The sequence below is a fragment of the Heterocephalus glaber genome, unplaced genomic scaffold (genome assembly GCF_053883595.1).
Source record: "Heterocephalus glaber isolate CG9 unplaced genomic scaffold, H.glaber_assembly_v1.0 deba00000071, whole genome shotgun sequence".
Taxonomy (NCBI): Eukaryota; Metazoa; Chordata; class Mammalia; order Rodentia; family Bathyergidae; genus Heterocephalus; species Heterocephalus glaber.
In genome coordinates this window covers 4,542,495-4,568,247 of record NW_028258137.1, presented here as the reverse complement: position 1 = coordinate 4,568,247, position 25,753 = coordinate 4,542,495, and the positions used below count along the sequence as shown (strand labels likewise).

The 25,753-nt window shown below is 40.4% G+C and overlaps 1 protein-coding gene across 6 annotated transcripts in view; it reads left to right on the top strand.

Annotated features, from left to right (window-relative positions):
- Cdh13 (cadherin 13) overlaps positions 1-25,753 on the top strand; it is a 1,170,900-nt gene that overhangs the window by 277,900 nt on the left and 867,247 nt on the right. For 2 of the 6 annotated variants that reach the window (XM_087208617.1, XM_087208500.1), the window contains exon 1: positions 5,444-5,497. The exons of 3 other annotated variants lie outside the window; for them this stretch is intronic. In XM_087208617.1, coding sequence (XP_087064743.1) covers positions 5,459-5,497 — 39 coding nt within the window. In that variant the 5' untranslated portion in view covers positions 5,444-5,458. Of the gene's footprint in view, positions 1-5,443; positions 5,498-16,969; positions 17,094-25,753 lie in introns of those variants that run through there. One more of the 6 variants, XM_087208576.1, reaches the window with a different exon arrangement.

Genomic DNA, 25,753 nt, shown 5'->3' with positions numbered 1-25,753 from the left:
ACTTTTGGGGACAAAATAATGTTGTGCTACTGACTTTGATTTGCTTCTGAATTTGAAATGTACACAAATTGTAGATTTCTCATTCCAGTGTATGTCTCTCTATGTAATGGAATTTGGCTTTATGTAAACCTACTACCAGACTTCTACCTGTCAGATTTGGACAATTTATTGGCTCCTAAATAGGAACAGTGAAAGCATTGCATTATCATGATATGCTGGTGCAAACAAAGAGTGTCTGTTTTCTAAGCAGATGCTGAGGGCCTGCGAACTGCACTCAAATGAAATTGCACCTTTGCTTTAATGGATATGATTGGTAACATTTTGACTAAAAGATGAGCATTCTTTATTGTATATTTTTTTTAATAGTAATTTTCTAAAGTTTGCTTTTCACTTATGTTTATTTTAGGTTAACTAAATTTGAGATTAAACCAAAAGGCTCTCATTGGGATGAGGGAGTTGGATCTCATGGTGATCTTGGTCTATTTTAAAACTATGATTTTCTTGTATCAAGACCAGTTCAATGGTTTTCACAGCCATTTCAGCCAAATGGTGGCTATTTCCTTCCAAAAGGACTTCCCATCAATGAAAAGATATCCAAGTGATCCCCAAATTCTAAATTGTGTTTTGAACTTGAGGACCATGGGGCAAAGAACAAGGAATGGACTTTAGGGGACCTATTAACCTCCCAATATGTGGAACAATGCTTCTGGTGCAGACACATTTCACAAAAGTGTCATCAGCTAATAAAAGGCCATATGACCCCAAAAGGTTAAGAACCATTAACCTTAGGTCATCTTAGAACATTCCTCTGAATAACAGGTTCAGGCCTGTTATACTTGATTTGGGCATATTTACATATATTTGCCTACTGCTTGTCCTTCACTGGGCCAGTCAACTGTTGCACACCTCATTATAGAAAAGAAGAACAGGATTTACCTAAAGCCCAAAGGAATATTGATCCTGTGCTAATTGAAGTTTGTTCTGGGATTTGAGAGTCTCATAAGAAACCTAGAGTCATGTGGAGTTTGGTTATTTCACTCATTTGCAGTCAATATTCAATTATTTAAATACAGCATATGCATTTTCAAGCATTTTACTCCTTTTTTCCTTATTGTGTCTCCATTTAGCACATTTTATATCACAAAAGGGTGGGGTGGGTGGAGTTTTTTTGAAACACAACAGCAGCAGAAAGTTACTCCTGAACTTTATTGAGAAAAGATTAAAACCAATGTTTAGAATGTTTACATTCAATCTCTTAGAGTTCTTGATGTCTAAAAACTGTGGTATGTTGGGCTCATTTAAGAAAGAGCAAGTGCCCAAACCTGCTTAGTTTCCTATGAACTCACACTCATTCTTCACCCCACAGAGCTGTAAAAAGACAGTCGCCAACACCTCTGAGATACATTTTGAATCATTTGCCCCCCCCATCTCCTGACATACTTTCAGCCCATTTCCAATTAACCTGGCTGATGAATTAACAAATCCCTGCCCCCTTTGTTGCCTGGCTGGAGGCTCCTCAAGAGACTTGCAGCTCCTTTGGGTCCAAATACTTTGAGAAAAACCCCTGCCAAATCCACCTCATCTCCAGAGCCCTCTAGTTCAGTGCAGTCACACAGGAATTGCTCTGCCTCTTGACTTCCTATTAAGCCAACAATGATCAGATTCAGCCCTGTTCACAGATGTGAAGTCAGAAGAGCAACCAGAATCAAGGTCAGCAATGTTACTGCTGGGTTAACTCAAAGCAAGAAGAAGGGCCAGGCATGGAATCAGCAATCAAGGAACCTGCAAAAGTTACCTGGAGAAGGGAACTTGGAAATGCTCATTTAGTCTCTTCAGCTCATTCATACATAGCATATAAAATGATTCCAAGTAATTTCAATATTTTTCCCCAGCATCTTCTGATAGTTCTTTAACCTTCAACCCTTCAGAGGTACAGATGAGTTTTAAAAGTTTGTTGTCTGCCTTTGTGCCAACTCCCAGGGGCTTAGATCCTGTTCCCAAGAGCAGATGCTGATGAAAGGATTGAAGTACATGTCATTATTTGTGAAGTGATCAAGAAAACTTGGAGAAGGAGCAGGAGTGAGCCAGGGAATGGTTGGAAGGCAGTGCAGATGAGTGATATGTAATTGCCATGAGTGAGTGGGCCAGCTCCACTGATTACCTCAGGAGATGGAGGCTGTCTCAGCACTGTCCACCTGAGGGTGGGCCACTGGGGCATCTATTTACCTTCTCCTTCTCATTGGTGAGGGCTGCTCCTACAGGCTTCCAATCTGCTAAGGAAGAAAGCTAGTATGTTCCTGTGGTCATAGAAAGCCCTCAAGCAGCATCCTAGGGCTCTGACAAGAATGCAGACACTGTGACAACAGTGAATGTCAAAGGATATAGGTGCCACAACATCTGAGTCCGCCACCCCCTGTTAGCATTGCAGATAACTTGGCATCTGACCCTGGGGAAGCTGATGGTCCCCTCAGATACACAGAGTGGTCTTTTCTGCTCCTAGTGGAAGAGCCAAAACAGATGGCTATCCATTCCAAATTTTCTAGGAAAGGGGGATTGAGGTCCTTTTGAGAAGGCCAGAGGATCTCCTTGTCTCTGGTGGTTCTCTCTTAGGGACTGATAGATCCCTACAGCATTGCAGAATAAGAGAAACACTCCCACACAGAAGCCAGCTCCTTATGTGGCTTGGTGCCTCCATTCCAGGTGTGCCCTCTGGGGCTTCTTCCCCTTTTCCCGTCCTCCCTCCATCTGGCTGCACCTTCTAAGAGGTGTACATTAGACAAGAGTGCACTGAGGATGAAGGAATGAGGACTGCATGGATGCGGCTTTAGCACTCAGTGTACTGGAGAGAAGTGAACAGCAACCCTCACTAAAATGTTCATGCACAATTCCACCTCCCTCTTTGGGCTGGAATTTGACAAGGAATAGGCTTGAGTGACTTTCCCAGTAGAGACAGATGATTCTCTGTCTCCATCATTCTTGTCTGGGCACTTCACCTTTGGCCTCCCGCTCACTTTGAAATAAGCCCATGGAGGGCCTGTGCAATGTCAGGAGCTCTAAATCATCCCTTTGACTTCCTGGAATGGATTCACTGATCCCTGTTTGGCTTTCCCCACCCCTATACTAACCTGTGGTAGAAGCAGAGCCAAGCCTTGGAACTCAGGCAGCACCAGCATTTCTAGCTTTTTGAAAATGCAGAGATTGCACTGAAATGTTTGCTTTATGTTTGTTAAACCAGCCTCTCGCTGATGCCTGGGTTAGTCTACATGACTATCAACTCAGCTGCCATGTTCTTCTGAGTTACAGATAGTTCCTGATTTACGGTGTTTCAACTTAATATTTTTTGACTTTATGGTGATGCAAAAGTCCTAGAAAGTGGAAACAGTATTTGGCATTTTGAATTTTGATCTGTTCCTGGACTAATGATGTGTGTGCCTTGTCACTGGAACAAAATACTTAACACTCTCAACTGAAACCAGGAGAGGTTTACTTTGGCTTCCAGCTTCGGTAGTTACCGTCCACATTTGGCAAGCTTAAATACAGAAATGGCATGGTGGGAGGGACTGATGGAGAGCTGCTCCTGTCATGGCAACCAGGAAGTAAAGAGAAAGAAGGAAGAGAGATACACTCTCCAAGTCATGTCCCCAGTGACCCACCTTTCCTGACCAGACCCCACCTAACAGCAAAACTGCTATATCACCCCTTGATTCAATCATCTTCCAAAAGTGCCATCTATTTGTACATAAGGCATTGGGGGAATATTCTTGGTCTGAACTATGGTATATGGTTTGATATTGTCTTGCAAAGCTGGGCAGTGACAGCAAGTCACAACTCCCAGTAGACCCCCAGATCATGTAGGTAAATCACTTATATTCCACAGTGTGCTGTACTTCTAGGCTGTGATGTTTGGTAGGTAGGTGTTGAATGCATTCTGACTTGTGACAATATTTTCAACTCATGATGAGCTATTGGTAAGTAGCTTCATCTTGTGAAGCTGCATCTTTATGTGGTTCTTAGTGCTGGAGTAGCTCTTGAATATGTAGACAGTGAAAAGATGTCAAATGATCTCAAGATCTCAACTTTGAATAATTCTCCTTGAGGGGAAATTGTTATTTATATTTTTGAAAATGTATGTCCATTCCATCTTGCCTATTGGATCTTCTTCATCACAGAATTCTGAAGAGGAAAAGTATCCTCTGCCCAGTTTACTGTATCACATCCATAGCTCAAACCCAACATTTATTTGGGATCTCTGAGCAGCACAGACTCAAGTTTTTATATGAGACAGGATGTGAATTTCTCATAATTTTCTCTTATATGGAAATTTAGAAAACAGTGCAAATCCTCCTATAATCCATGAAACTCTTTCAGGTGTGGTTTAGGATAAAAATAAGGATAAAGAAAATGTGGTATTTTCATATAATTGAGTATCATTCAGCCTTAATAGTGGAAGAAATCTTACTATTTGTGACAGCATGGATGGATCTGGAAGATACTATGCAAAGTGAAATAAGACAGTCACAGAAGGGCAGATAACTGCATGATTCCACTTATATGAGGAACCTAAAGTGCTGACGTTCATAGGAGCAGAGAGTAAGTAGTGGCCAGGGGAAAGGGAGAAAGGAGGGGAAGTTGTTGCTCAGTGGGCATAGATTCAGATATGAAAGACAAAAAAGCCTTAGAGGTCTGATGTACTACGTGGTGCCCGTAGTTGGCAGTACTGTATCATGCGCTTAGAAAGTGGAGGGTGTTGAGCTCCTGCTAGGGATTCTCACAGCACACACACACCACGGAAATTTTTGGAAGTAATGAATATGTTTATTATCTTGACTGTGGTGATGGTATCATGATTATAGACACATATCAAACTCATTAAATTATATGCATTAAGCATGTACAATTTGTTTTGAATACTTGATAAAATTGTTTGAAGAGAAAACTTTGATTTTTCATATCATCAGATGATCCTGAGTGTGAACCTCCATTCTGCCATGTGAACCTCTCCCTTACTTTCCCCATATGATAAATATGCCTTGTAGGATCAGTTTGTGGATTAGGCAACACTCTGTATAGGAAATGCCTGGCCCCATGTAGAGTACAGAATGGACACTCTATAATTGGTATAACCTTCTTGTTCCTTGCTCACTTGGTACACAGCAAAGGATAAAGCTATATGATTGAACTCAGCCTTCCAGAATAAGTATTCAATAGGGAAGAAAATATGAATTGATGACCCGCAGCACAGTTAATGAGTAAAAGATGTGTTTATATACTGTAACACATATAAAGAAATTTAGAAAAATAATCTAAGATACTAAAGAATGTTCACAAATTCCTCAGATTTGGTTTTCCACTTGCCTCCATTCAGTTTCTTTCCTGTTTTAAGCAGAATTACTCATTGGTATTTTTCAGAAGATACCCAATGATCTCTCCCCTGGTCCATCTTTCCCCATCCAGAGACATGAAGGAAAATGAGGAAAATCATCACAGTAGACCACAGGTACCATGAAGTATCCCAGGAGTTTGCTACAGAGATCAAAGTGTGGAGATGCTTCCACTTTTAATGTGTCTTTACTGGACAGCCTCTACCTTCCCACTTTTTGCCACATCCAGTGTCCTTTTCTGTAGTTTGACCACAGTATATTTAGATAGATGGGTCCTGAAACCCAAGAGGGAGGAGGACAAGTGGAGAATAGACAGTGATTGCATTATAAAGTTGATTGGTGATGCTCAAGAGCAAAGTAACTGTACATTTGTGGGGTCTTTGGCCTTTCTCCTCATTTCATGATTAAATCCTATAGCTGTCCAAAGTCAGTCCTCGGCTTATCTCAGCTGTGCAGAGCAGCAGCTCTGGTTCAAGCTATTACTAGAGAAACAGATGTAGGAGGACGCAATGAGCACACTTCCAGAGGCATGTGTTTGGGCTGGATAACAGCATGTAGATCGGGGGTCTGCGTGGGCCTGGGACTGGGGCCACTGGCAGAGAGCTCAGGACAGCAGTGGGAGATGCTCAAATATGTGCATGACAGGATGGCATGTCATTACGTGAGCCAGAGTCAAAGTCAATAAGACTTCGTGGAAATGTAATTTGGGGACTGAGCGTGAGAATCTGATTTGGTACTTTTCTCATAGTCTGGTGATTTTTAATAGAGCTTTTGTGGATTGAAGTCTTGGGAGAGTCCAAGTTCTATCTCAAAGGTGCAGCTTTGCCAGTCTGTCATAAGCATGCTAAACTAAATCATATAAAAATGTGAAGGTATGCAGATGGTACCAATTCCCTGTTTGCAAACTCTGGTGTGCAAATAAGACAACTCTCTCTTACTTTTAGCATTGTATGGACTTTTTTATTTTGATCACCCTTCCTACTATTCAGTGGAAACTTTACCCTAACCTGTCCATTGCCTTCCAAATCCCTAGGTTTAAATTTCCACTGAGCTCACAAGGCATGTGGCAGATGGTGGGCCTTCTGATATACACTGACATGTTGGTGAACCCATGTAGTCTTCCATCTTCTCTTCTTTCCAAGCCCAATACTAGTTCGAATCTGCTAGCCCTTAATCTACTCTTTCAGCCCTGCAAAGCATGCAGGGAACATTCTATTGCTTCCTTTCTGAGGTGGGCTTAGTGCTGTATCTCAGAGAGAAAACACAGCATTGTTCTTTTTGTTTGCAGGGAACCATCAGCATCTTCCCCATTTACATGTCTGCTGTGTCCCTTCTTATCCTTCCAGTCAAGCTCCCTGGGGTGCCCTGGACCTAGTCCATGCTCCCCTATCTAAGAATGAAAATACAAATTTTATACCTAGATTCCACTAAGAATTAGAATTTGAAATACAAAAACATAGGTTGTTACAAAATAATACTTTTTTAAATCCAGAAACTGGATTTTAAAAATTCTGAAGTTTTTTATTCTTGACCTATCTCTTCTCTCTCTCCCTTTCCTTCTCTCCCTTTTTCTTTCTTTCACTCATTCTTTCTTTCTTTTGCAACATTACCTCTTTCCTGAGGTAATTACCAATGAGAATTGGGGCAATAGGTAGAGGAAAATTGGCAGAAGATCTTAATTAATTTTTGCCCACTCTTGCAGACTGCCTCATTGGAACTTCACTTGAATAAATATTTTTTTTCCTTCAGCAGAGATGATTCCCAAACATTCTCAGGCAGTGAGAGTTGGAGGCTTTGTATATTTGTCTTGAAATTCATATGGAACAATGATGAATGAAATGTGGCTATGTTTCTCCAGCAGTGAAATTTGAGGTCCATGGAGAAACAGTGCTTTCATTCTGACATAGTAAAGAAAAAAAGAAAAAGAAGAAAAACCCACATGTAAGATGAAATTCGCAAAGAGCAATGTGCTCTAGCATATTCCAGCAAGGAGCGATCAGATGTGGGCATAGCAATCAAGAGGATGCACTCTAGAGGTAGCAAAGGAAGTGGCTGTCTTTAGAGGCAAGACCAATAAAGTTTTCAGCCTAAGTGCCAAGTAACACCTACTTTCTAAGTGTAATCTTTTACATTTGGGAGCAGGCTCTTTTATTTTTTTTACCAAAAGATTTAAATTGCTTTTACTGACATCAAATATTTCCAGATTTATTCCTACAGTTAATGCTCAAATGCTATATAAAAATGCAACATTGTAAGAAGCCTGCTATATAAATGCTTTTATTTGTTTTAATCCTTTCAAATGAACAACTTTCTCCACCCCACCCCCACCCCCCACCCCCCACCCCCAAGAGAAGAAGAAGAGTTGAAATTTTATGATTGTTTTTCCAGGGAGGAAAAGTAAGCTATGTGTTGACCGAGGATGTGAGATATTCTCTGCCATAATTTGAGTAGCAGATTTGATGGGGACAGGTTTGGAGGCTGGCAAGGACAGAGTGAGAAAAATGGAGGATTCTGAGGTCAAGGGCGGGGGGCAGCACAGAATTCTCAAAGGGAGTGAATGAGAGAGAGATAATATTTAACTCCACAGAAGAATCAGAGGAGCACAGCCACTTAGGAAAATGTGACACCGGGTCTTGAGTTTCCCACTGAAGATCCCTGAGAGATGGAACCATGAGTGCAACATGGTGATTCTTCTTCTGAACTCAAGGGAAAGGCTTTTTATGATGCAAAGAGGAAATAGGCACTTCATTTTTCTGATAGATAGTGAAAGAAACAATTAAATCCCAAATTTACTCCTGAAAAGCCACAATTAAGTATTTTGTACGTGGAGAATAATGGTTAAAGGGTAAATATTTGCAATTGGATCCACAGAAATAGTTCTTGTGGATTTATTAGCATCCTTTATTTAGTTTCTCTTGAACTTGAGACGTAGTTCTCAAGGATATGTTGGGTCATTTTCAAACCATGTGTCCTTTCCTTATAATGATCAAAGGGAATTGCTTATTATCCAAGGTCAACTTATTAGCTGGAAGCAGAATATTCTCCAATATAGCATCTCTCAAATGCAGTTCTTACTGAGCTCTAGGCAAAGGGCAAGATGGGCAGAGAGGAAAACGTACAATAAAAAAATCCTAGGTTCTGAGTTTGATCTCCAGCTACCTAGCTCAGTGACCTCAGGCAAACCCTATCACCTTTCTGTGTTTGTTTCATTATTTGCAAAATGAAGTAAGAAGGGGCAATTCCAACAACCCCTTTATTTCTCCTCAGGTTTGTAGAACTGTTCAATTACTGCATGCGTGAAATGATTTATATTCATCCTCTTTGAAATAATGGAGCTCATTTGCTAGGATCTCCCACTCCCTATATTTCTGTTAAAAAGATCTAACAGCCTTTGATATCATTCTGTCTACTTCCCAGGGAATTACAGATATAATATCATTTGATTTTGTGGTCAGAAGCTGTCTCTGAATGCCTTCTGCTTTTCTGCAATGCTATCAGTGCTGAATCCTACAGCAGACAAGTGAAAGATGAAATAAGATGGATCAACAAGAGGAGAGTTTGTGGGTACAAGCTTTTTGAGAAAAGCCACCAGAAAAAAGACTTTTTCTCCATCCTGGAGCATATTACAATATTCTTTGCAAGATCATGTGACAAAGGAGAGGTACAGAGTACTTTCTGAGCACCTGCTGTATGCTAGGCACAGGTTAGACATGTTTACACAGAATGAAGGTGTTTATCCCCATTTTGTAGAGAAGAAAATCAATACACAAAGGGGCTAAACACACTGCCTAACTCACTCAGTAAAGTGAGTGACACTACTGAGACTTTCACCCAGGCATTTGCGCCAGAGAGCACTAATAATTTGATAACCACAGATAAACTTCTACAACCTCACTTACTTATTGCCTCCCTTCTTAGAGTACATTTCAATCATCAATGCATGTTTCTGTGTTAGTACACATGGAAATATCTCATTCACATTAGCTGCTGGATTATGCTCATGGTGTAGCCTCCTGTAAATGAATTAATTCAACCCTTTCCCTTTTATTTTTCAGTATTAAATATGATCCTATAGTAGCACACTGGGACCTGTCCATATGTTCACACATAATAATGTTTCTTCTGGATAGATTTTAAAATGTAAGCATACATTTATACATAGCATATGTGTGTACAAACCTATGATATATGTGTGTGTATATATGTATCTGTGTATATATGTACATATATCCAGTTTTTTGGTACTAGGACTTGAACCCAGGACCTTCTGTTTGCCAGGCAGGCAGGGTGCCGCTGAGCTATATCCCTGGCCCTATGCACTTTTAAAGATCCTGCCAAATTACCTTTTCAAACACCTGTGCCAAATAATATTCACTACCCCCACCATTGTATGAAACTATCTACTTCTTTTATACTGTCACTAGTGCTTAATGTCATCAAATTTGAAACACTGGCCATGCAATTATTACATTATTTTTTCATGCACATGTCCCTGATCACAGGTGAGTCTGAGCACCTCTTGTGCTACTTTCCTCCAGAAAAGAATTATAGTACATGAAGGAACACCAGGGTTTCTTCTCGATGAGGATGTCATGGGTGATTTGACTTGGAGACACTGGAGTGGAAGGGGTGTTAGATCACATTATCATTAAGATTCACTTGGTGGTATAAAGGAGGCTAAGCAGTCTGTTTAAGCATGTAAGTGGTGATGCTCAAATCTATCAGAATACTAACCCTGAAATCAGGTCTGAATTTACAGCCATAATATCTATCTTTGGATTTCATTTTATGTTTTTCCCCTTGATTTATGTACGTACCTTCCTTAGTATCCCATATCTCAAGCAACATAAATGTATTAAAGTAATGGAATTTAGCAAATATGTTACAGTTACCATCTTTGTTCCCAAGAGGGAATTTGGAAATCTGACAAATATTATAGCTTTCATTTTCAAGACCCATTTTCTGAGCAGTTTCACTAACAAGTCTCCTGATTTACCACACCATTAACAAAAATAATTCTTTCTGGACAGCAGTAAAAGGAGTGGATTAGCACAATTTACAGCTTTCTCAAGATACACATAAGGTGCCTGTTAAGAAAAAAAGGGACAGGTTTTTGATTAACTGATACATTGACTTGCTTTTAAGACATGTGAGTTTGCTCTCTATAAGCCTATCTATTAAGGGCAGCGTCTCTCAAAGAGGAAGCCTGCCATTGCCCGTGTCCTGGCACCCTCTCATGTTTGCCAATAGTGATTAGGAATTACTTAGTTGCTGACAGCCCTGGGTCATTGAATGAAAGAGGAAACATTTTCCACTTCAAGCTGAGGACATGGTGCCCACTTTTCCCCATTTACATGAAACGTTATCTGGAGACAATCTTTTGAATCTGCATGCAACGGTGCACATAGTTCAAGAAGAGAATTGCCTGCAATAAGCAGAAATGGGATGGTTGAGAGCCCAGGACAGCAGCTCATTAGCCATACCTGTCCTTTTTATTTGCTAAAGGAAGAGAGGAAATACATGTGAGCCAAAAGGAGGAAGATGAATGGATCCTGACAGGAAGGGAGATGTACACCTAAGGGGAAAGCTTGGGAAAGTTTCTGCTGAACCCTAGGAACTTTGTCTTCTCAACAAAGAGGAACTCAGAGTATTTAGAGAACCCACTAAAATGGTCTCCTGAGACCCTGAAAGAGAGATGTCCCTTTGACAAGGTGTTGTAAGTAATGTGGCCATGAATGGAGGTATTGGCTCACTCCAGGCTGTGGCCTTAGCCAGCAATTCTGGGATATGATTCTCAGCCCTCCCTCCTACCTTCCTTTCTTGCAATAGGAGAGATCCTTCTTGCAGTAAGAAGAATCCATTTGAGAAAGTGAAGGTAAAGATACATGGGAAAGCAGGACTTAGTGACTGTAGAAAGCTCCTGAGAAGGGAAGAATGGATAGATTTCAAAACATAGGGAGAAGTAAGTATTGAAGAGACAAATGGTGACTGATTGACAGAGCAATGCAACTACTGAAGAGATTGCTCTCATTGGTCCTCATCTTAGAGATAGTTGGTCCTCTGTGGTTTCAGAGAAGCAGTGATCCACCCCAGGTCCTGCACTGGTAGAACAAGGACTCAGCTGGGCCTCCAGAGAGGGCGCAAATCTCAGTCTCAGAAGCACCTGATGGTGGTTTCCGGTACCTTATGACTGAAGGACCTCACACATCTGTGGGGCATGTAGGGAAATGTGGGGTAAAGTAAGATGGAAATTGTGAGTGTTCTGTTGATTTTTCCTAAGTAAATTAATAAATTGGAATTCAGGGAGACATGATCCAGCCAGAACAGATAAAGGATCTGCATGGTCAGCAAACAAGGACACCATTCTTGGGGAAAGGATCCAGGGCACAGATTGGTTGGGGTTTCCAAGAGGTGGAGAGGTGGAGGGGTTCTGACCCCTCTTCCTGGGGTCAGAACCAGGGTATCCCTCAGGCTTCCACACCCTGTTTCTGACCTCCACATCCAGCTGGAGTTGCATGCCTCTTAAGATGCAGAGACTAAAGCTTTATTGACTGATGTGGACCCTCCTAAGCATCAAAAGGCTCAGAACTGGCATTAGCTGACAGGCTCTTTTTAAGTGTAGAAAGTGCTTCGCTATAGATAGCGCTCAGAGCTACCTGGGGTTAAGATAAAAGGCTTCGAAAAAGGTGACTGCTTGTGAAGGCTGCTGTGGCCATTCACTTTGGTGCTTTGGCCGTGCCAGCCCCAGGCTGCTGGCTCAGGCTTGATGTATCTCTTTCCTTTCCCTTGGAGGCTGTGAGACCCAGAAGGCCAAGCCTTCATCACTGAAACCAGATTCCTGAGTCCACACATGTATAAATTAGTCACACCCAAACAGGTTGTGGAAATCTGATTTATAGCTGGTTGTCAAAAGCACAGGTCATGTATGGACTTTTGACTAACTTCTGATGGGGTGGGGGGCTCTTCTGGGACTGCATCCTCAACCTGTGGGATCTGACTTATTCTGTAGGTGACAGTGTCGGAATGAACTAGAACACACCCCAGCTGGTGTCCGTTGGGGAATTTCTTGGTATGTGGGGTCCTGCTACCTAGCCTTGTGCCACAAGTGTCCTGCTGAGCCAGAGTAGAATAAACACTCTGGTTTTCCCCATCCTTACTGGCCCAGAGATCTCACTTAAATACTCATTTCTTCTCGGCTGAAAGCACCCTGCAGCCCTGTGTAGTGCACAGTGGGATACAAGGAAGCTTTGGCTGGTCAGCAGCCAGCTCAGCATGACCAGGGGCTGCAAAGCCTAAGCTCAGGTAAAAGTGGAAGAAGAGCCAAAGACCCCAGTGAGGGCAGAAAGTGAACATCCATCTCATGGCTTCACAGGTCAAGGGTAACAGGATCAGAGACATTGGCTTGTCTTTTGCCCTGTGCCTCAGTTTCCTCACCTCCATAGCAGAGATAATAATGGTATATACTTCTTTCTTTTTATTATGATATTGAGGATGGAACCTGGGACTTTGCATGTGCTAGGGAAGTGATGTACTGCAGAGCTGCATGCCCAGCCCAACGGCACATACTTTGGGGATTAGGGAGGGGTTGTTTGGAGTGAATGAGCTGTGTATGTGTCAAGTGCTCAGAACAGTGACCAGAACCTGGACATTGGTTGATAAATGTTAGCTATTAGTTCCACTTTCAGAAACAAGCTGCTTTCATCAGAGCACACTAATTTCAAAAGGAAATCAGTTGGGCAAAGTGATTAGTTGAAATTCTGCACCCAAATGCTTTAGGATACAGCTCCATTTGTAGTCTCTTTCTCCTCCAGTCCTGAGTATCCTTTGCAGACCTCCTGGGATGAGTAGTGTTCCTAAGAGTAGACTGTCACTTTGCTGGGTACCATTTGTTGGCCACTCATTATACTGAGAAGTCTCAAAAGCTTTAATTACAGTGATTTGAGGTTTGTTCAAACCATTACATTTCAGATAGTTCATGGATGCTTTTAATTTAATTATATGCAGTTTAACACCACAGATGACTATTGGGAAAAAGAAAATATTGTTCTTTCTGAATGCAACACACATGTTTAGGACTGATAAAGTACAATACTGTTTTGTTTCAGAGTAGGAAGAAATGTATTACAGAGTGATGACAGTAAGTGAATGCTGGGAAGCCTTGGTCTGGGGCACTGTTGCCAGAAACAGGCTGGATTCTGGTTAAGGGAAGGTTGTGTGGGGGTGCCTGTGGGTGTGGTCTGCAAAGCCTCAGGTGGAGAGAAAGGGCACTAGAGCTGGGGGACACTTGTAACTTCATACTAGGTGCCTGGGGAAGGTTTCATTGAAAAACTGACCGTTGAACTAAGTCCTGAGTGAAGCAAAGAAATGAAGGGTACAGGCAGGGTCACAGTCCCTCCAGGAAAGGGAGGATAGAGGGTGCCTGGTGTAACTGAGGGAGCCCCAGGAGGACCCACAGAGTAAGAAAGAACAATGGAAGAGCAAGGGCACAGTGAAAGTCATTGAAAACTGTAGGCCCCAAGCCCATCAGTAAGGTCTTTATGTTGTCATCAGTGTTGGCATCATCACCATCAGTGCCCCCTGCTGAGTTCCTGTGGGGCTCAGCAAGGCACAAGCCCTAATCTCTGCTCTCTTGAACTCCTGTAAGCAAAGGTGTGATGTTGCTACAAATGGAGACAGCACATACTTTAGGGGTGCTCCAGAGTAGCAGAATACATGATGTAAAGGAGAAAGGCAAGAATCCACCCTAGAAGGGTGGAAATAAATCAACCAAGTGCATTGGTCAGAGCGCAGCTAAGTTTTGTTGCACAGAGAATGCTGAAATGCCATTCTGCAGTGTGCCTGCCTCTTTTGTGACTTCTATCCACCTCTTCTCCACCAAGACCATGGTGGGTGGCCATTCCTTTTTCTGACTATGACTCTGACCTTGGAGCAAGGATCCTCTTGTAAGTATCCATCCAGCCCTGCACCCCATGGTCATCTGGGTGGGTCCACCCCTCCTGGTTCAGCATCCTGACATGCAGCTCTTTTGATCTCAGTGTATTCACTCTCTTTGGAATATATTTCTGCTAAATCCATTGCTTCTGTACACATGCCCCAGTGAAATTCACACTCTGGGTTCTAGCTGCCTCCAAGGAGAAATGATGATGAATATAACACAGATGAAATATTCATACACATACGGATATAGTTATATTTAAAGGCATGCATGTACACGTACATTAGTATATACACGCATTTATAGTTATATATAAATGCATGCATGCATATGTTCAAAAATTTGCATACACATTTATGCTTATACATGCATATACACATGAATACGCCTATTATTATAAATACATTCATGAATGTTTATATGTAATTAAATGGGCTTGTGAATATATTAAGGTCTAGATACATACATATTTCATACATATCCATGTACATGACTATATACACAGTACACATATATGTTTGTATGTGAATTCATGTTTGCAGCCATACCTGGATGGTGTTGTCTGTGAACATGCATGTATTTTAGAAAACCTAATTATACAGAAGTTTCCTAGGCTAGTTTTCCTTTTTACATACATTACAGCCTTGCTATGCATGTGCTACCATTATTCTTGTTACATAGATAAGGAATTTGAGGCTCTAGAAGTTTAAGTTTTTTGCTTAAGGTCACACATCCAGTAAGGTGTGAATATGACATTCAAACCAAGGACTTAAAACTAAAATAGCCCTCTCCATTCCAAGGCTTAAATGATATTAGCAGAAAGGGAGAAAAACAACAAAAAATTGAATAAACCATAAGTCTGGTCCTTGAGCTACTCACAGACAATGCATGGGGAGAAATGATTCATACTTCATGATAATGTTCATAAAAGGGAAATACAAATTTATATGAGAACATAGAAGAGAAGGTGGCATTTCAGGTGGGTCTCAATGGCTGAGTAGGAATTTTGTAGAAAGGTTGGAAGAACTAAGGATTTTTCATTCTATTAAAGGTATAGTGTCTTGGTCACTTTCTTGTTTCTGGGACAAAATACCTGACACCTGCAACTTAAAAGAGGAGAGGTTTATTTTGGCCTATAGTTTGACAAGTTTAAGTCATTGTTGGTTGGCTGAAGTGCAGAAAGTGCATGGTGGAAGGGCCTGGCAGAGGAGGCTGCTCATGTCATAGTGGTCAGGAAGCAGAGAAAGGAGGGAGGAGCCAGGGAGGCAGAAGCACCCTTCCAGTGACTGGCCTCTCCTGAACTAGACCTACCTCCTAACAGTACATTCAGCTACGAATGCATTGGATCAACCCACTGGTGGGTAAAGCATTCCCAGGATCCAATCACCTTCCAAAAATTCCACCTCTGAACACATGAAGCTTTTATGGGACATTCTAGATCTAAACCATAACATATAGGTATTATTACAGCCAGAAAGCCCACGTCTGCCTTTTAGAGGTGTTCAGAGATTCAATGCACCTTTGGTTTAATAGCTACAGAAATGGGGCATTTTACAAAGAAAGGCTGCAATGGCACCTTGCATCTGGCCAGAGGCATCTCTCAGGGTGCCTGCAAGTGATCTCCAGCAAGTCTCTGTAAATGGCTGTCTGTCTCCGCCAAGTCTTTGTATTTGCATATTCATGTGTCTGCATGAAAACATGAGCTCTGCTGTTAGTGGTGTCCTAAGTAACTTTGAATAAGAAAGAAAACATGGTTAAAGGCAAAATGAGTTATGCCTTTAGAAAATATTTTCAATGGCAGAACGAGTTCCCCTTAGAGCACATTCTGAGGCTTGGTAATCACTGGCTGCTGCTTTGCCGGGAGGTGCTATAAAAGACTGGGGACATTCAGCAAAACCACCAAGCATGTGTGATTGCTTCTACTTATTCAATACTAAGAAATACAAGATTGAGTTTTATGAGAGAGAGAGAAAAAAATGCACATTTCCCACACAGCCTGGATAGGTTTCATTGTCTGTGGTGTTTTTATTACTTCAAAGTAATCTTCTGATTGCTAGGTGAGTAATCCCATAATTACAAAAACAATCAATTAATTGATCTAAATTAATCGGATAACATATTTTATCTTGCTAAGCATGAAGGTAGATTTCAAGTAAATTTCCAGATAAAGGAGGCATCAAACCTTTACAGCCCGTAGCTAGGTATAGTGACACAGATCCTGGTTGAAAATGCCAGCTCCCAAACCAACAAATACTAGAATGAACATGTGCTGATCAAGGCACCAAGGACTCATGGAATTCCACCTCCATTTCTTTGATGGTTCCTGAACTCCCAGCAGGCTAACCCCCACCCCATCCCAGTGTTTCCCTATCTGAGATTAGTCTTCCCTAACTCTGCCTGCTGCCTCCCTTCCCTATCTCTAGCTACACCGTGTTGCAGGGATGACTGCCTGGGAGTCAGGGGACATCTGGACCCCCACAGGAATGATGAAAGAGTTAACCCAAAGGAGATCCTACCATGCAGGGACCAAAGACTGCTGGAGGGTTGGGAGACATTTTCCACCTTCCCTCCTTCTGGTTCCCTTCCCTCCCTTCTTCCCTTCTTTCCTTCTTCAACACATACTGAGTGCTATGATTTACTGAACACTTTTTAGGTCCCTGGAGTATATCAAGGAACCAAACAGCAAAGATCCTTGTGCTTGTAGCACTGAACTTCTAGCAGAAGAGACAAATGGTGCATAGAAGAAAGGTGGAAGTCACATGGTCTTCTGGGACAGAGTAAGTGTGATGGGTGCACCAGAAGCAGTGGGGAGCAAGGGACTGGGGCGGAGTGCAGGGCTGCAGACTGGGGACCTTGCTAGTGTTCAAAGTGAGCTGAGACACATTTCAGAGGCAGAGTAGCAGATGTAGAGGACACACAGACATCAGATGACCCAGAGGTAGATCCCAGCTCTGCTCCACACCTGTCATTTATGTGAGCATGTCACCAACTCAGTCGTCATCTCTAACACAGGAATAATGCTATCTGTCATGTCCAGAAGTGGGGAGGATTACATGAGATACTGTTGGGAATTTCATTGGTTTTTTTATACTATTCCTCATTAAAATGAAAACACCATCACAAAGGATTTAAAATAGCAGCAGCATGTGTAAAGCACCAAGCACAGGGCCTGGCACATGCCGGCATTCAGTACATGTACACATCCATAACCCTAACCACAGCAGAGCTCACATTTTGCCCCCTTATAATGCTTTAAGTATTGTTCTCAGCACTCCATGTATATTAGCACATTTAATCCTCACAACCCTGAGAAACAGAAGCTTTATGTCCATTTTATAGTGATGAAGGTAAGGTATAGAGAACTGAAGTAATTTCCTGAAGGTCTTTTTGTTTTGTTTTGTTTTTTATTTATTTAGCAGTGCTGGGGATCAAATTCTTAGGGTCTTACAATTCATTAGTGGTAGAGGCAGGACTGGAGCCCACATCCTGCTTTTATAGCTGCACTGAAGTTATTTCCAAGTCCTACAGAAATAAGCCATTCATTCAGTCAATCATCCATTCAACAAATGTTTATTGATCATCTACTGTGGCAGGTCTTTAAAACACACTGGAGAGATAGAGGAAAATGAGACAGATAGGATCCCTTCTCCAAAATAGTCTTGATATAAATGTGAGACTCAATTTGTTCACCCTAGAGATTTGGGTCTGAAAGAAAATTCTTTGATAAGGACCACATAACCATGCCTTTTTGCATGTGCCCCTGAATGTAAATGTCTTGCCCACTTTGTGGGCCAGGAGCACCGATGTTTAACTGCAAAACTGTGTCAGGTTATCCTATTCGTCTGATGAAGCCTGCTGTGTTTCTTTGCAGTAAGTCAGGGGGACCTGCCTGTACCAGTGAAGGCTGAGCCTCATGACTTTTAGACCACGGTCTCCTCATTAGATGAAGCCATCAATTACAGCTGAAATGATTATTATTGGCAAGCTGGAGACCAGGCACTGTCAGGGAGAGATGGGCTCTGTGGAAGGTTGCAAGCTGATGACTGTTTAATCCTTGAACTTCAACAGCAACAATATTAGGTGAAGGTCTGTAATCCATGCACAGCTCTCATCTGACATTTTCCCCATGTCATTATTTTTCTAGTTTTACTTTCAAATTCCCCATGGGATCATTGACACGAAAATCTAAGGGGAAATTTGGAACCTTAATGACTATTTAAAGCAAATGAGTAGGTGTCCTTTCCAGGAGGAAATTACCTTTATGAAATTGGCATAAGGCTATTTTTAAAATTTATGCCAATGAGGAGGCTACTTGAGGTAGATGACTGGAGTTTCCAGGCCTGATTGGCCTGGGCAGCCTGTGCCTTTGGGCCTGGGTGAGCTGTGTGGCCTGGCAAGCCGGGATCTCGGTGCAGGCAGGACCTGCTCTCTCTGCTCCTTTTCCCATGGTCGGTTATTAGAAGTCTTGACCACCCCATCATGGGTTGAGCACAGACCACCATGGAGCTTACTACCTGGATCCTCATCAAGTGAGCACTTATAGTTCTCTGAGCTCTAAACATACATAAGTGCCTTGAGAGAAGGAGAGCAACATCCTATGCCCTGAAGAACAAAGGGCTCTGACCCTGTATGCAGTTAGGGGGTGTTCATGGAGTGAGTGCTTTTCTACAAAGAAATATTTATTCTGGATCCCTAATGAAGTATAGGACATAGAGAAGCTGGTGGGGCGGTCAGGTGGGAGGAGATGTTTTCAGAAAGAGGGACTAGCAAAGACTGTGTCCCTTAGGATCACTTGTTCTTTGTAAACCTGGGCTCAGAGCTTGAGCAGTATGAGAAGGGGAAGCAAGGGAACCATGCACTCCACTGACCCCACTCCCCCAACACAGAGCTGAGGGATCATCCTTGGTGGTACTTATAGCTAAGGTGAAGTAAGTGGGGCAGCCATTGCTTCAAGGGCTCACTTGAACTTCCAGGGACACCAGCCTCACCCAAATTGGAAAGTGCCATTAGCAATGGTCAGTAGACCACCCATGGTCACAAGGCAATGCATTACTGCAGTATTTGCAGTAACAAAACAAACAAGCAAACACACACATAAAATGTAATGAACCCCCCGGGATCTATCAGGGACCAGGGGTTGAATGAGCAGAGGTACATCTAAGGGAGTGAGTACCTCCAGCTCCGAAAACAGGCAAGGATATGGCCATAGGCTTTTTAGGAATAATACCTAGATACACTGTTAGGGGGAAAAAGTAAGATGGGGAAAACTGTGTATCCCAGAAAGAGGGAGATACATATTTATGGATAAATTTAATTTTTTAAAAAAAGAAAAGATAAATCATACTATTCTTTTAAAATGGTTACTGTTGTTATATCTATTCCTATTGGAAAATTTAGTGGCCTAAAATGTCAACACCACTTCATTATTGTCCTCACTGTCTAGGGATTGTCTGGGCTCAGCAAAGTGGTCTCACTAAGGCTTTCTCAAGTGCTTGAGGCCGGTGGGCAAAGCTGAATATATGGAAGCTGCCTCACTCACATGACCTGTGTCTGCACTGGAGCCACAAACAGCAGGAAGAGCTGAGGCCCCCTGGATAGTTGTGTCTCTCCATGGTCTCCAGGCAAGGCTTCAAGGCAGCTGGAGTACTTGCCAGATGGCCCAGGGCTCCCAAAGTCTGTCTCAAGACAGATTGGTCAAGCCGCATTGTCTCGTATGTCACAAAAGTCACAAAAAGTCACTGCTGTCACTTTCCATTTTCTTTTGCAATTCTAAGGCCCATGGTTAAAGGCAATTTAGAACAAGAACAAAAGCAAAATCTGCAAAAGGGAAATTGTAAAGTGATTTTAGTAAAATCAAAATGTAAAGCCAGTGCATAATTGTTTAATTTCAAGTAGAATTAGAATTATAAGGTGTGGGAGAAGGAAAATACAGATATTAGATCAATTAAGTTAATTAAAAGGTTAGAGACTTTAAAGTGAGATTATTGATATCAATTGACTATATTTTATCTTTGAAATTCACATATTCTATCTCTGTCTACTAAAAAGGCCTAGAAATGGTAACCACTCCAGTATCAATAAGCCTTTTATAGATGGATAATAGTCTCTATTCACATTTGCCAGGAAAAGAAACCAAACTTCCTAGGGAAATGGTAGATTTCATGTCTGCAACAGGAAGTGCAGAAGCTAAGTCTGTAAAATCATGTATTAAAAAAAAAATTAGGGAAGTTGGGCTGGGCATGTATCTCAATGTAAAGCATCTTCCTAGCAAGTGGTAGGCTATGGGTTTCATCCTTAGCATGAAAAAAAAGTAAACTATCTGATGTGATTAGGGTCATGTCATTGAAGAAGCCAATATGTGTATCTATAGATGAGACAGTTTGAGGCCCAAACACTGTGTTTTTGTTTTTGTTTTTTTTGGTACTGGGGAACAAACTCAGAACCTTGTGCTTGTGAGGAAGATGGTGGCACAACTGAGATAAATTTCTGGCCCCCCAAAACATTGTTAATAATTTCAATATGTTTAAACTCATAATTTCAACTAAAAAATTTCCTGTTAGTTATCTTTCAAAGATAGTAGAGGCCAATTTATTATTTGAGAAACTGAAGGGAAAGAAGCTGACACCATTTCTGCCTTTCCTTTAAGGATTCCATGTCTAGGTGAAGAAATGACAGGGCATCAGGAATTTCCAACCCTTAATTAATGAACATAGGCAATGGCCATTGAGAGCTGCTAGCATTATAAAAAGAGTTCACCATACCAGGCATTTGACATACCTGAAGGAATTCCACAACCTCCCTGGTCTTTAGCCAAACCACCAAACCTGAATTAGGTCAGGCCTCCAGTCTAAAACCTGCTAATCATAGGAAGCACAGTGGAAGGTGAATAGGCTAAGTGACACCATAAGGATGAAGTCAGCAAAACTAACACTGTGAAAACTCCCCAGATTATTCAACAAAACGTTGAATATATATTTATTCAATATAATGTTGATTGGATATTAAATATAATTCAATATTGAATATATTCAATAAATATACATATCTTTATTGAATTTAAATATTCAAGAGACATATCAATTAATCATGTTTGGTTCTAATTTGGAAACTGATTTTTAAAAAATAAACAATTCTAAGTTAAAAGGGAAATATGAACAAAGACTGGCTATTTGATGACATTTAAAGATTCTTATTTTTGTTCAGGATATAAATGTATCATGCTTATATTTCAAAAAAGAGCTTCAGTCTTTTACAGACACTTTATAAATATTTATAGATGAAATGATATCTGAAATTTTCTATAAGACAGTCTGGAGAGAGGTGAGTTCATGGGCGCTCAGATGCACCAGAGACAGCTATGAGTAATATTGAGGTTGAGTGATGGGACAAGTTGATTGTATGATTCTATGTTTATGTTTCTTTGAAATCTTCAGTAATGAATATTGAGCAAAATAATGATAATGATGGTGATGATTGGCCAGAGTAAAGGTTTTCGTTCCTTTTCAAATGGCTTTCCATATATGACTTTAGTCAGTGAATATCAGGAAATGTCCAGGTAGCACAGATGCGTCTCACCTTAGGCTGCCAGAAAAGTGAGCTGCACCCTGCCCCTCGGCCATGCTCACAGACTTGTCACAGCTGACCTCACAGGAAAATGCCAGGAGTCAGTTTGCATTTTGCCATCTTTAAATAATGCCTCACTTTCTAAGAAAAAGTGTCTCAATTTGTTTGGTTTTGATGCTTTGAAAAAATAAAAGAAAAAAGAAACACTTCTTATTAGCTGAAAAGTGTTCTTGATTCAATTTTGAATTTAGTGACTAGTGAGGAGCCAAATCTCCTTGGCCTATTTCTCTTAGATCTAACCAATTTAGCAAACATTTTTGAGCTGCATTGTCTGCTAAGGGAGAGCTGATTCTGATTCTGAATTACTATGCTATAAATAGCTGCATAAGAGGCAAATGAAAATCTGAAATCAGAGGGTTGCTTTTGCATGAAGTCAGACTATTTTAAGACTGCAATGTCTCCTGGATGGCAGGAGGCTTAAATTGTCCAAGTCAAAATCCTGCTTTTAATAATGAATGATGACAAGGATATAAAATGGTGACGTGAGTATTATTCTCTACATACAATCTCAAATTCAATCCCCAACTAGAAGCACTGATAAAATTTTAAATACTTTAGTAATTTTAAATTATTTGAATTTGCACGTGGTCAGAATCCCTATCATTTAAAAAATAGGTGCTTTTACTATATGTATATATGTAAGAGTCCTCCAAAAAAGTTAATTTACAGTGCTCATCTCAGGAATAGAATCCCAATCACTTCCATACTGAAGCACTTACGGAGAGGGCTAGGTGAAGTGCTCCAGTAATTTTAAAATTGCTTTGTACAATGAAAAGTGCCTGTAAATTAAAGAATATGGCAATTTCTTTCCTAAGCTTTTCTGATTTATAAGTAACTTGGTGCATTTGCTGGTGAAACAGTTTGACTGGTGCTTATATTAGTATAGAGCATGAGTATACAAACTCAACGTGATTAAAATGTGGCATTTACAGACATCAACCCCAGGAAGGCTAAAGTGGGTTTTCACATGTGAATCACTGAGATGCTGAGGAAGACCATAGCTGACTCTCAGGGAACTTGGGAAAGTTACTGAGGATGCACATTTGAGCTAATTACAGAAAAAAATTCCATGTGGCTGGCTTTAGATTCCACAAGCCCCCGGCATCTTCTGGTTAGCCTCTGATGATAAAATGAGGGTCATTTCTATCTGTGGACACATGTGGCTCATATTTCACCCAAGTGACACAGCTTCAGGCTTATCCTGTGTTTAGTCATTTCTTAAAAATAATAATTTGGGAAAATATGATTGGGGTTTTATGAAGGGCATGGGGCACACACCTGTAATCCCAGCATTCTGGAGGCAGGAGAATAGCCGCAAGTTTGAGGCCAGCCTTGGCTACATAGTGAGTTTAAGACCAACCTGAGGTGCATAACAAAACCTGCCTCAAAACATATAAAAACAAAAAAAGAAAGTGCTAGAGAGAGTTTAGTTTTGCCATTTTCCAGTAGATAGTGACTCCTTTCTGATAGAATGTTTTCACCTTTACTGTTTTGGACAAGAATATATTATTTAAACACAAGAAGGCATTAGGTATGGGCTCTGAGGACAGCTGCAAGGTTTTTTTTTCCCATTAAGTTTATTGGTCCATTTTAGGTATACATTACAGTTACACTCATCATTGGGATCTTGTACCATTACATGAGTATCTTGGTTCTTATTTTTTTCCCCTTCCTTTGCCCTCCCTTCACCCCCTCCACCCTGTCTTATTTGCAAAGATTTTGTTTCCATTTTTTTCCCTTTCTCATATTTTTCCTTTTCCCCCTTTCCTTTCCCCTTCCCCTCCCACTTCCCCTACTCCTTTAGACCTTTTCTTCCTATTACACAATATCAATTATACATTTTTTAAATTACAATATCAGGATCTAGGAGACATAACCACAGATTTTACAGAATTTAAAAGGATATAGAAAGCATATTACAAAACTCTTTTGAAATAAATCTGGCAACTTCTAAGAAGTACCTTGGAAGACAAATTAATGAAACTAACTCTGGAGGAAATATAAAATTTGAATAGCACCTATTAAAGAAAGTATATTCCTAGCTTGAAAACCTACCTATATGACAAGAGCAGGCTCATATACATTTTAACTGATAAATTATATCAAACAATTAAAGCAGAAAAAAGAAGGAACACTTCTCCCCTCATTTTAAGAAATCAACATTGTGCTAATCCTAAAACTGGATAAAGATAATAGAAGAAAAAATATGAACATAGATAGAAATTTGTTTAACAAAAACTATTAGAAGTCAGATCTGGCAGGATGTAGAAAATGGTTTTGTTATAGGGATGGCAGTGTTGGTTCAGCATTGGAAGATCCACCCCAAAAGTCATCATTTTAACAGAGGAAAGGAAAAAGCCATATGATCCTGTCACTAGTTGGAGAAAAAGTATTGGACTAAATTCTACAGCTGTTCATGGTAAAAGCTCTCAGGAGACTAGAAGTAGAACAGAACCTTCTCAACAGATTAAAGACATGTACTCCATACTTCCAGTGAGAATGCCTTATATGAATGGAGAAGATCCAATGCTTTCTCCTTAAGGTGGGGAACAAGGGCAGATACGCTTACTCTTTATCTGTCCATTAAACTTTGAAACCTAGGCCCAACCAAAATAGTCTGGCAATAAAATGACACAATTAGGATAGGATTGGCAAGGTAGAAGTAAAATCTTTATATGTAGATGAAGAGATTATCTACAGAGAAAATACTAAGAAATCTCTAGGAGCCCCTAGAACTTGTATTTGAATTTAGCAGGATTAGAAAACACAAGGTATATATAAAAATTCAGGTCTGTGTATACTTGCTATAAATGAAGAACTGGATATTGAAATTTAAAAGTTATGTAGGAGTACAAAGGACCTAGAAAAGTTTTTTAAAAACACAAAAAACAGTGTTGGAAGACATTTAGTACCTAATTTTAAGACTTCTTCTAAAGCTACAGTAATCAAGGCAGTGTTGGTGTAAGGAAAGACATATAGATCATTTGAATAAAACAGAGAATCTAGAAATAGAACCACACATATTTGATCCACTGAGTTTTGAAAGATTATTTAACATTAGCATTTTATAGAACATAAACTCAATTCAAGAGCCAAGGAAGAGATAGTGTTTTCAGCAAACAGCACTAGAACACCGGGTATCCGTATATAAAAAATTAACCTCAACCTTTTATTTCCATATATGAAAATAACTTGAAGTGATCTATGAACCTAAATAAGAAAGCCTAAAAGTATAAAACTTTAAGAAGAAATTATAAGGGAAATATTTATGAGTTCAGGGTAAGCAAGAACTACCGAGGATACAAAAGACATGATGTATAAAAGAAAAAAATTGATAAATGAGATTCCATCAAAATTTAGAACTTTAAATGACATCATTAAAATGAAAAGTATTCCTTAAACGGACCATATTTACAATGCATATAACCTATGACCAAAACATATAAAGAATTCTTAGAGCTCATTAATAGACAACCCAATTAAAAAGTAGACATAAGATGATAAATAGCCAGTATAGCACAAGGAAAGGTGTGCAACTCTAGAATCAGAAAAATACTAATCAGTACAATAACAAGATTGAATTATACACTCATTAGGGAGATGAAGTTAAAAGTTTTAAAAGCCTTGTCATGACTTTTTCTTTTTGTTGGATTCTCCCCCTTTGCATTTAATTTGTCATGCCCAATGGATTCATTCTGCTAGGTTTCCTGGGGTTGTGATCCTCATTGTCTTTTCCTACCGTATTGTCTAAAATTTTTTGGAGTGCCGGTTTGATATTCATGAAGTTCCTGAGGTGCTCTTTATCATGAAAGTA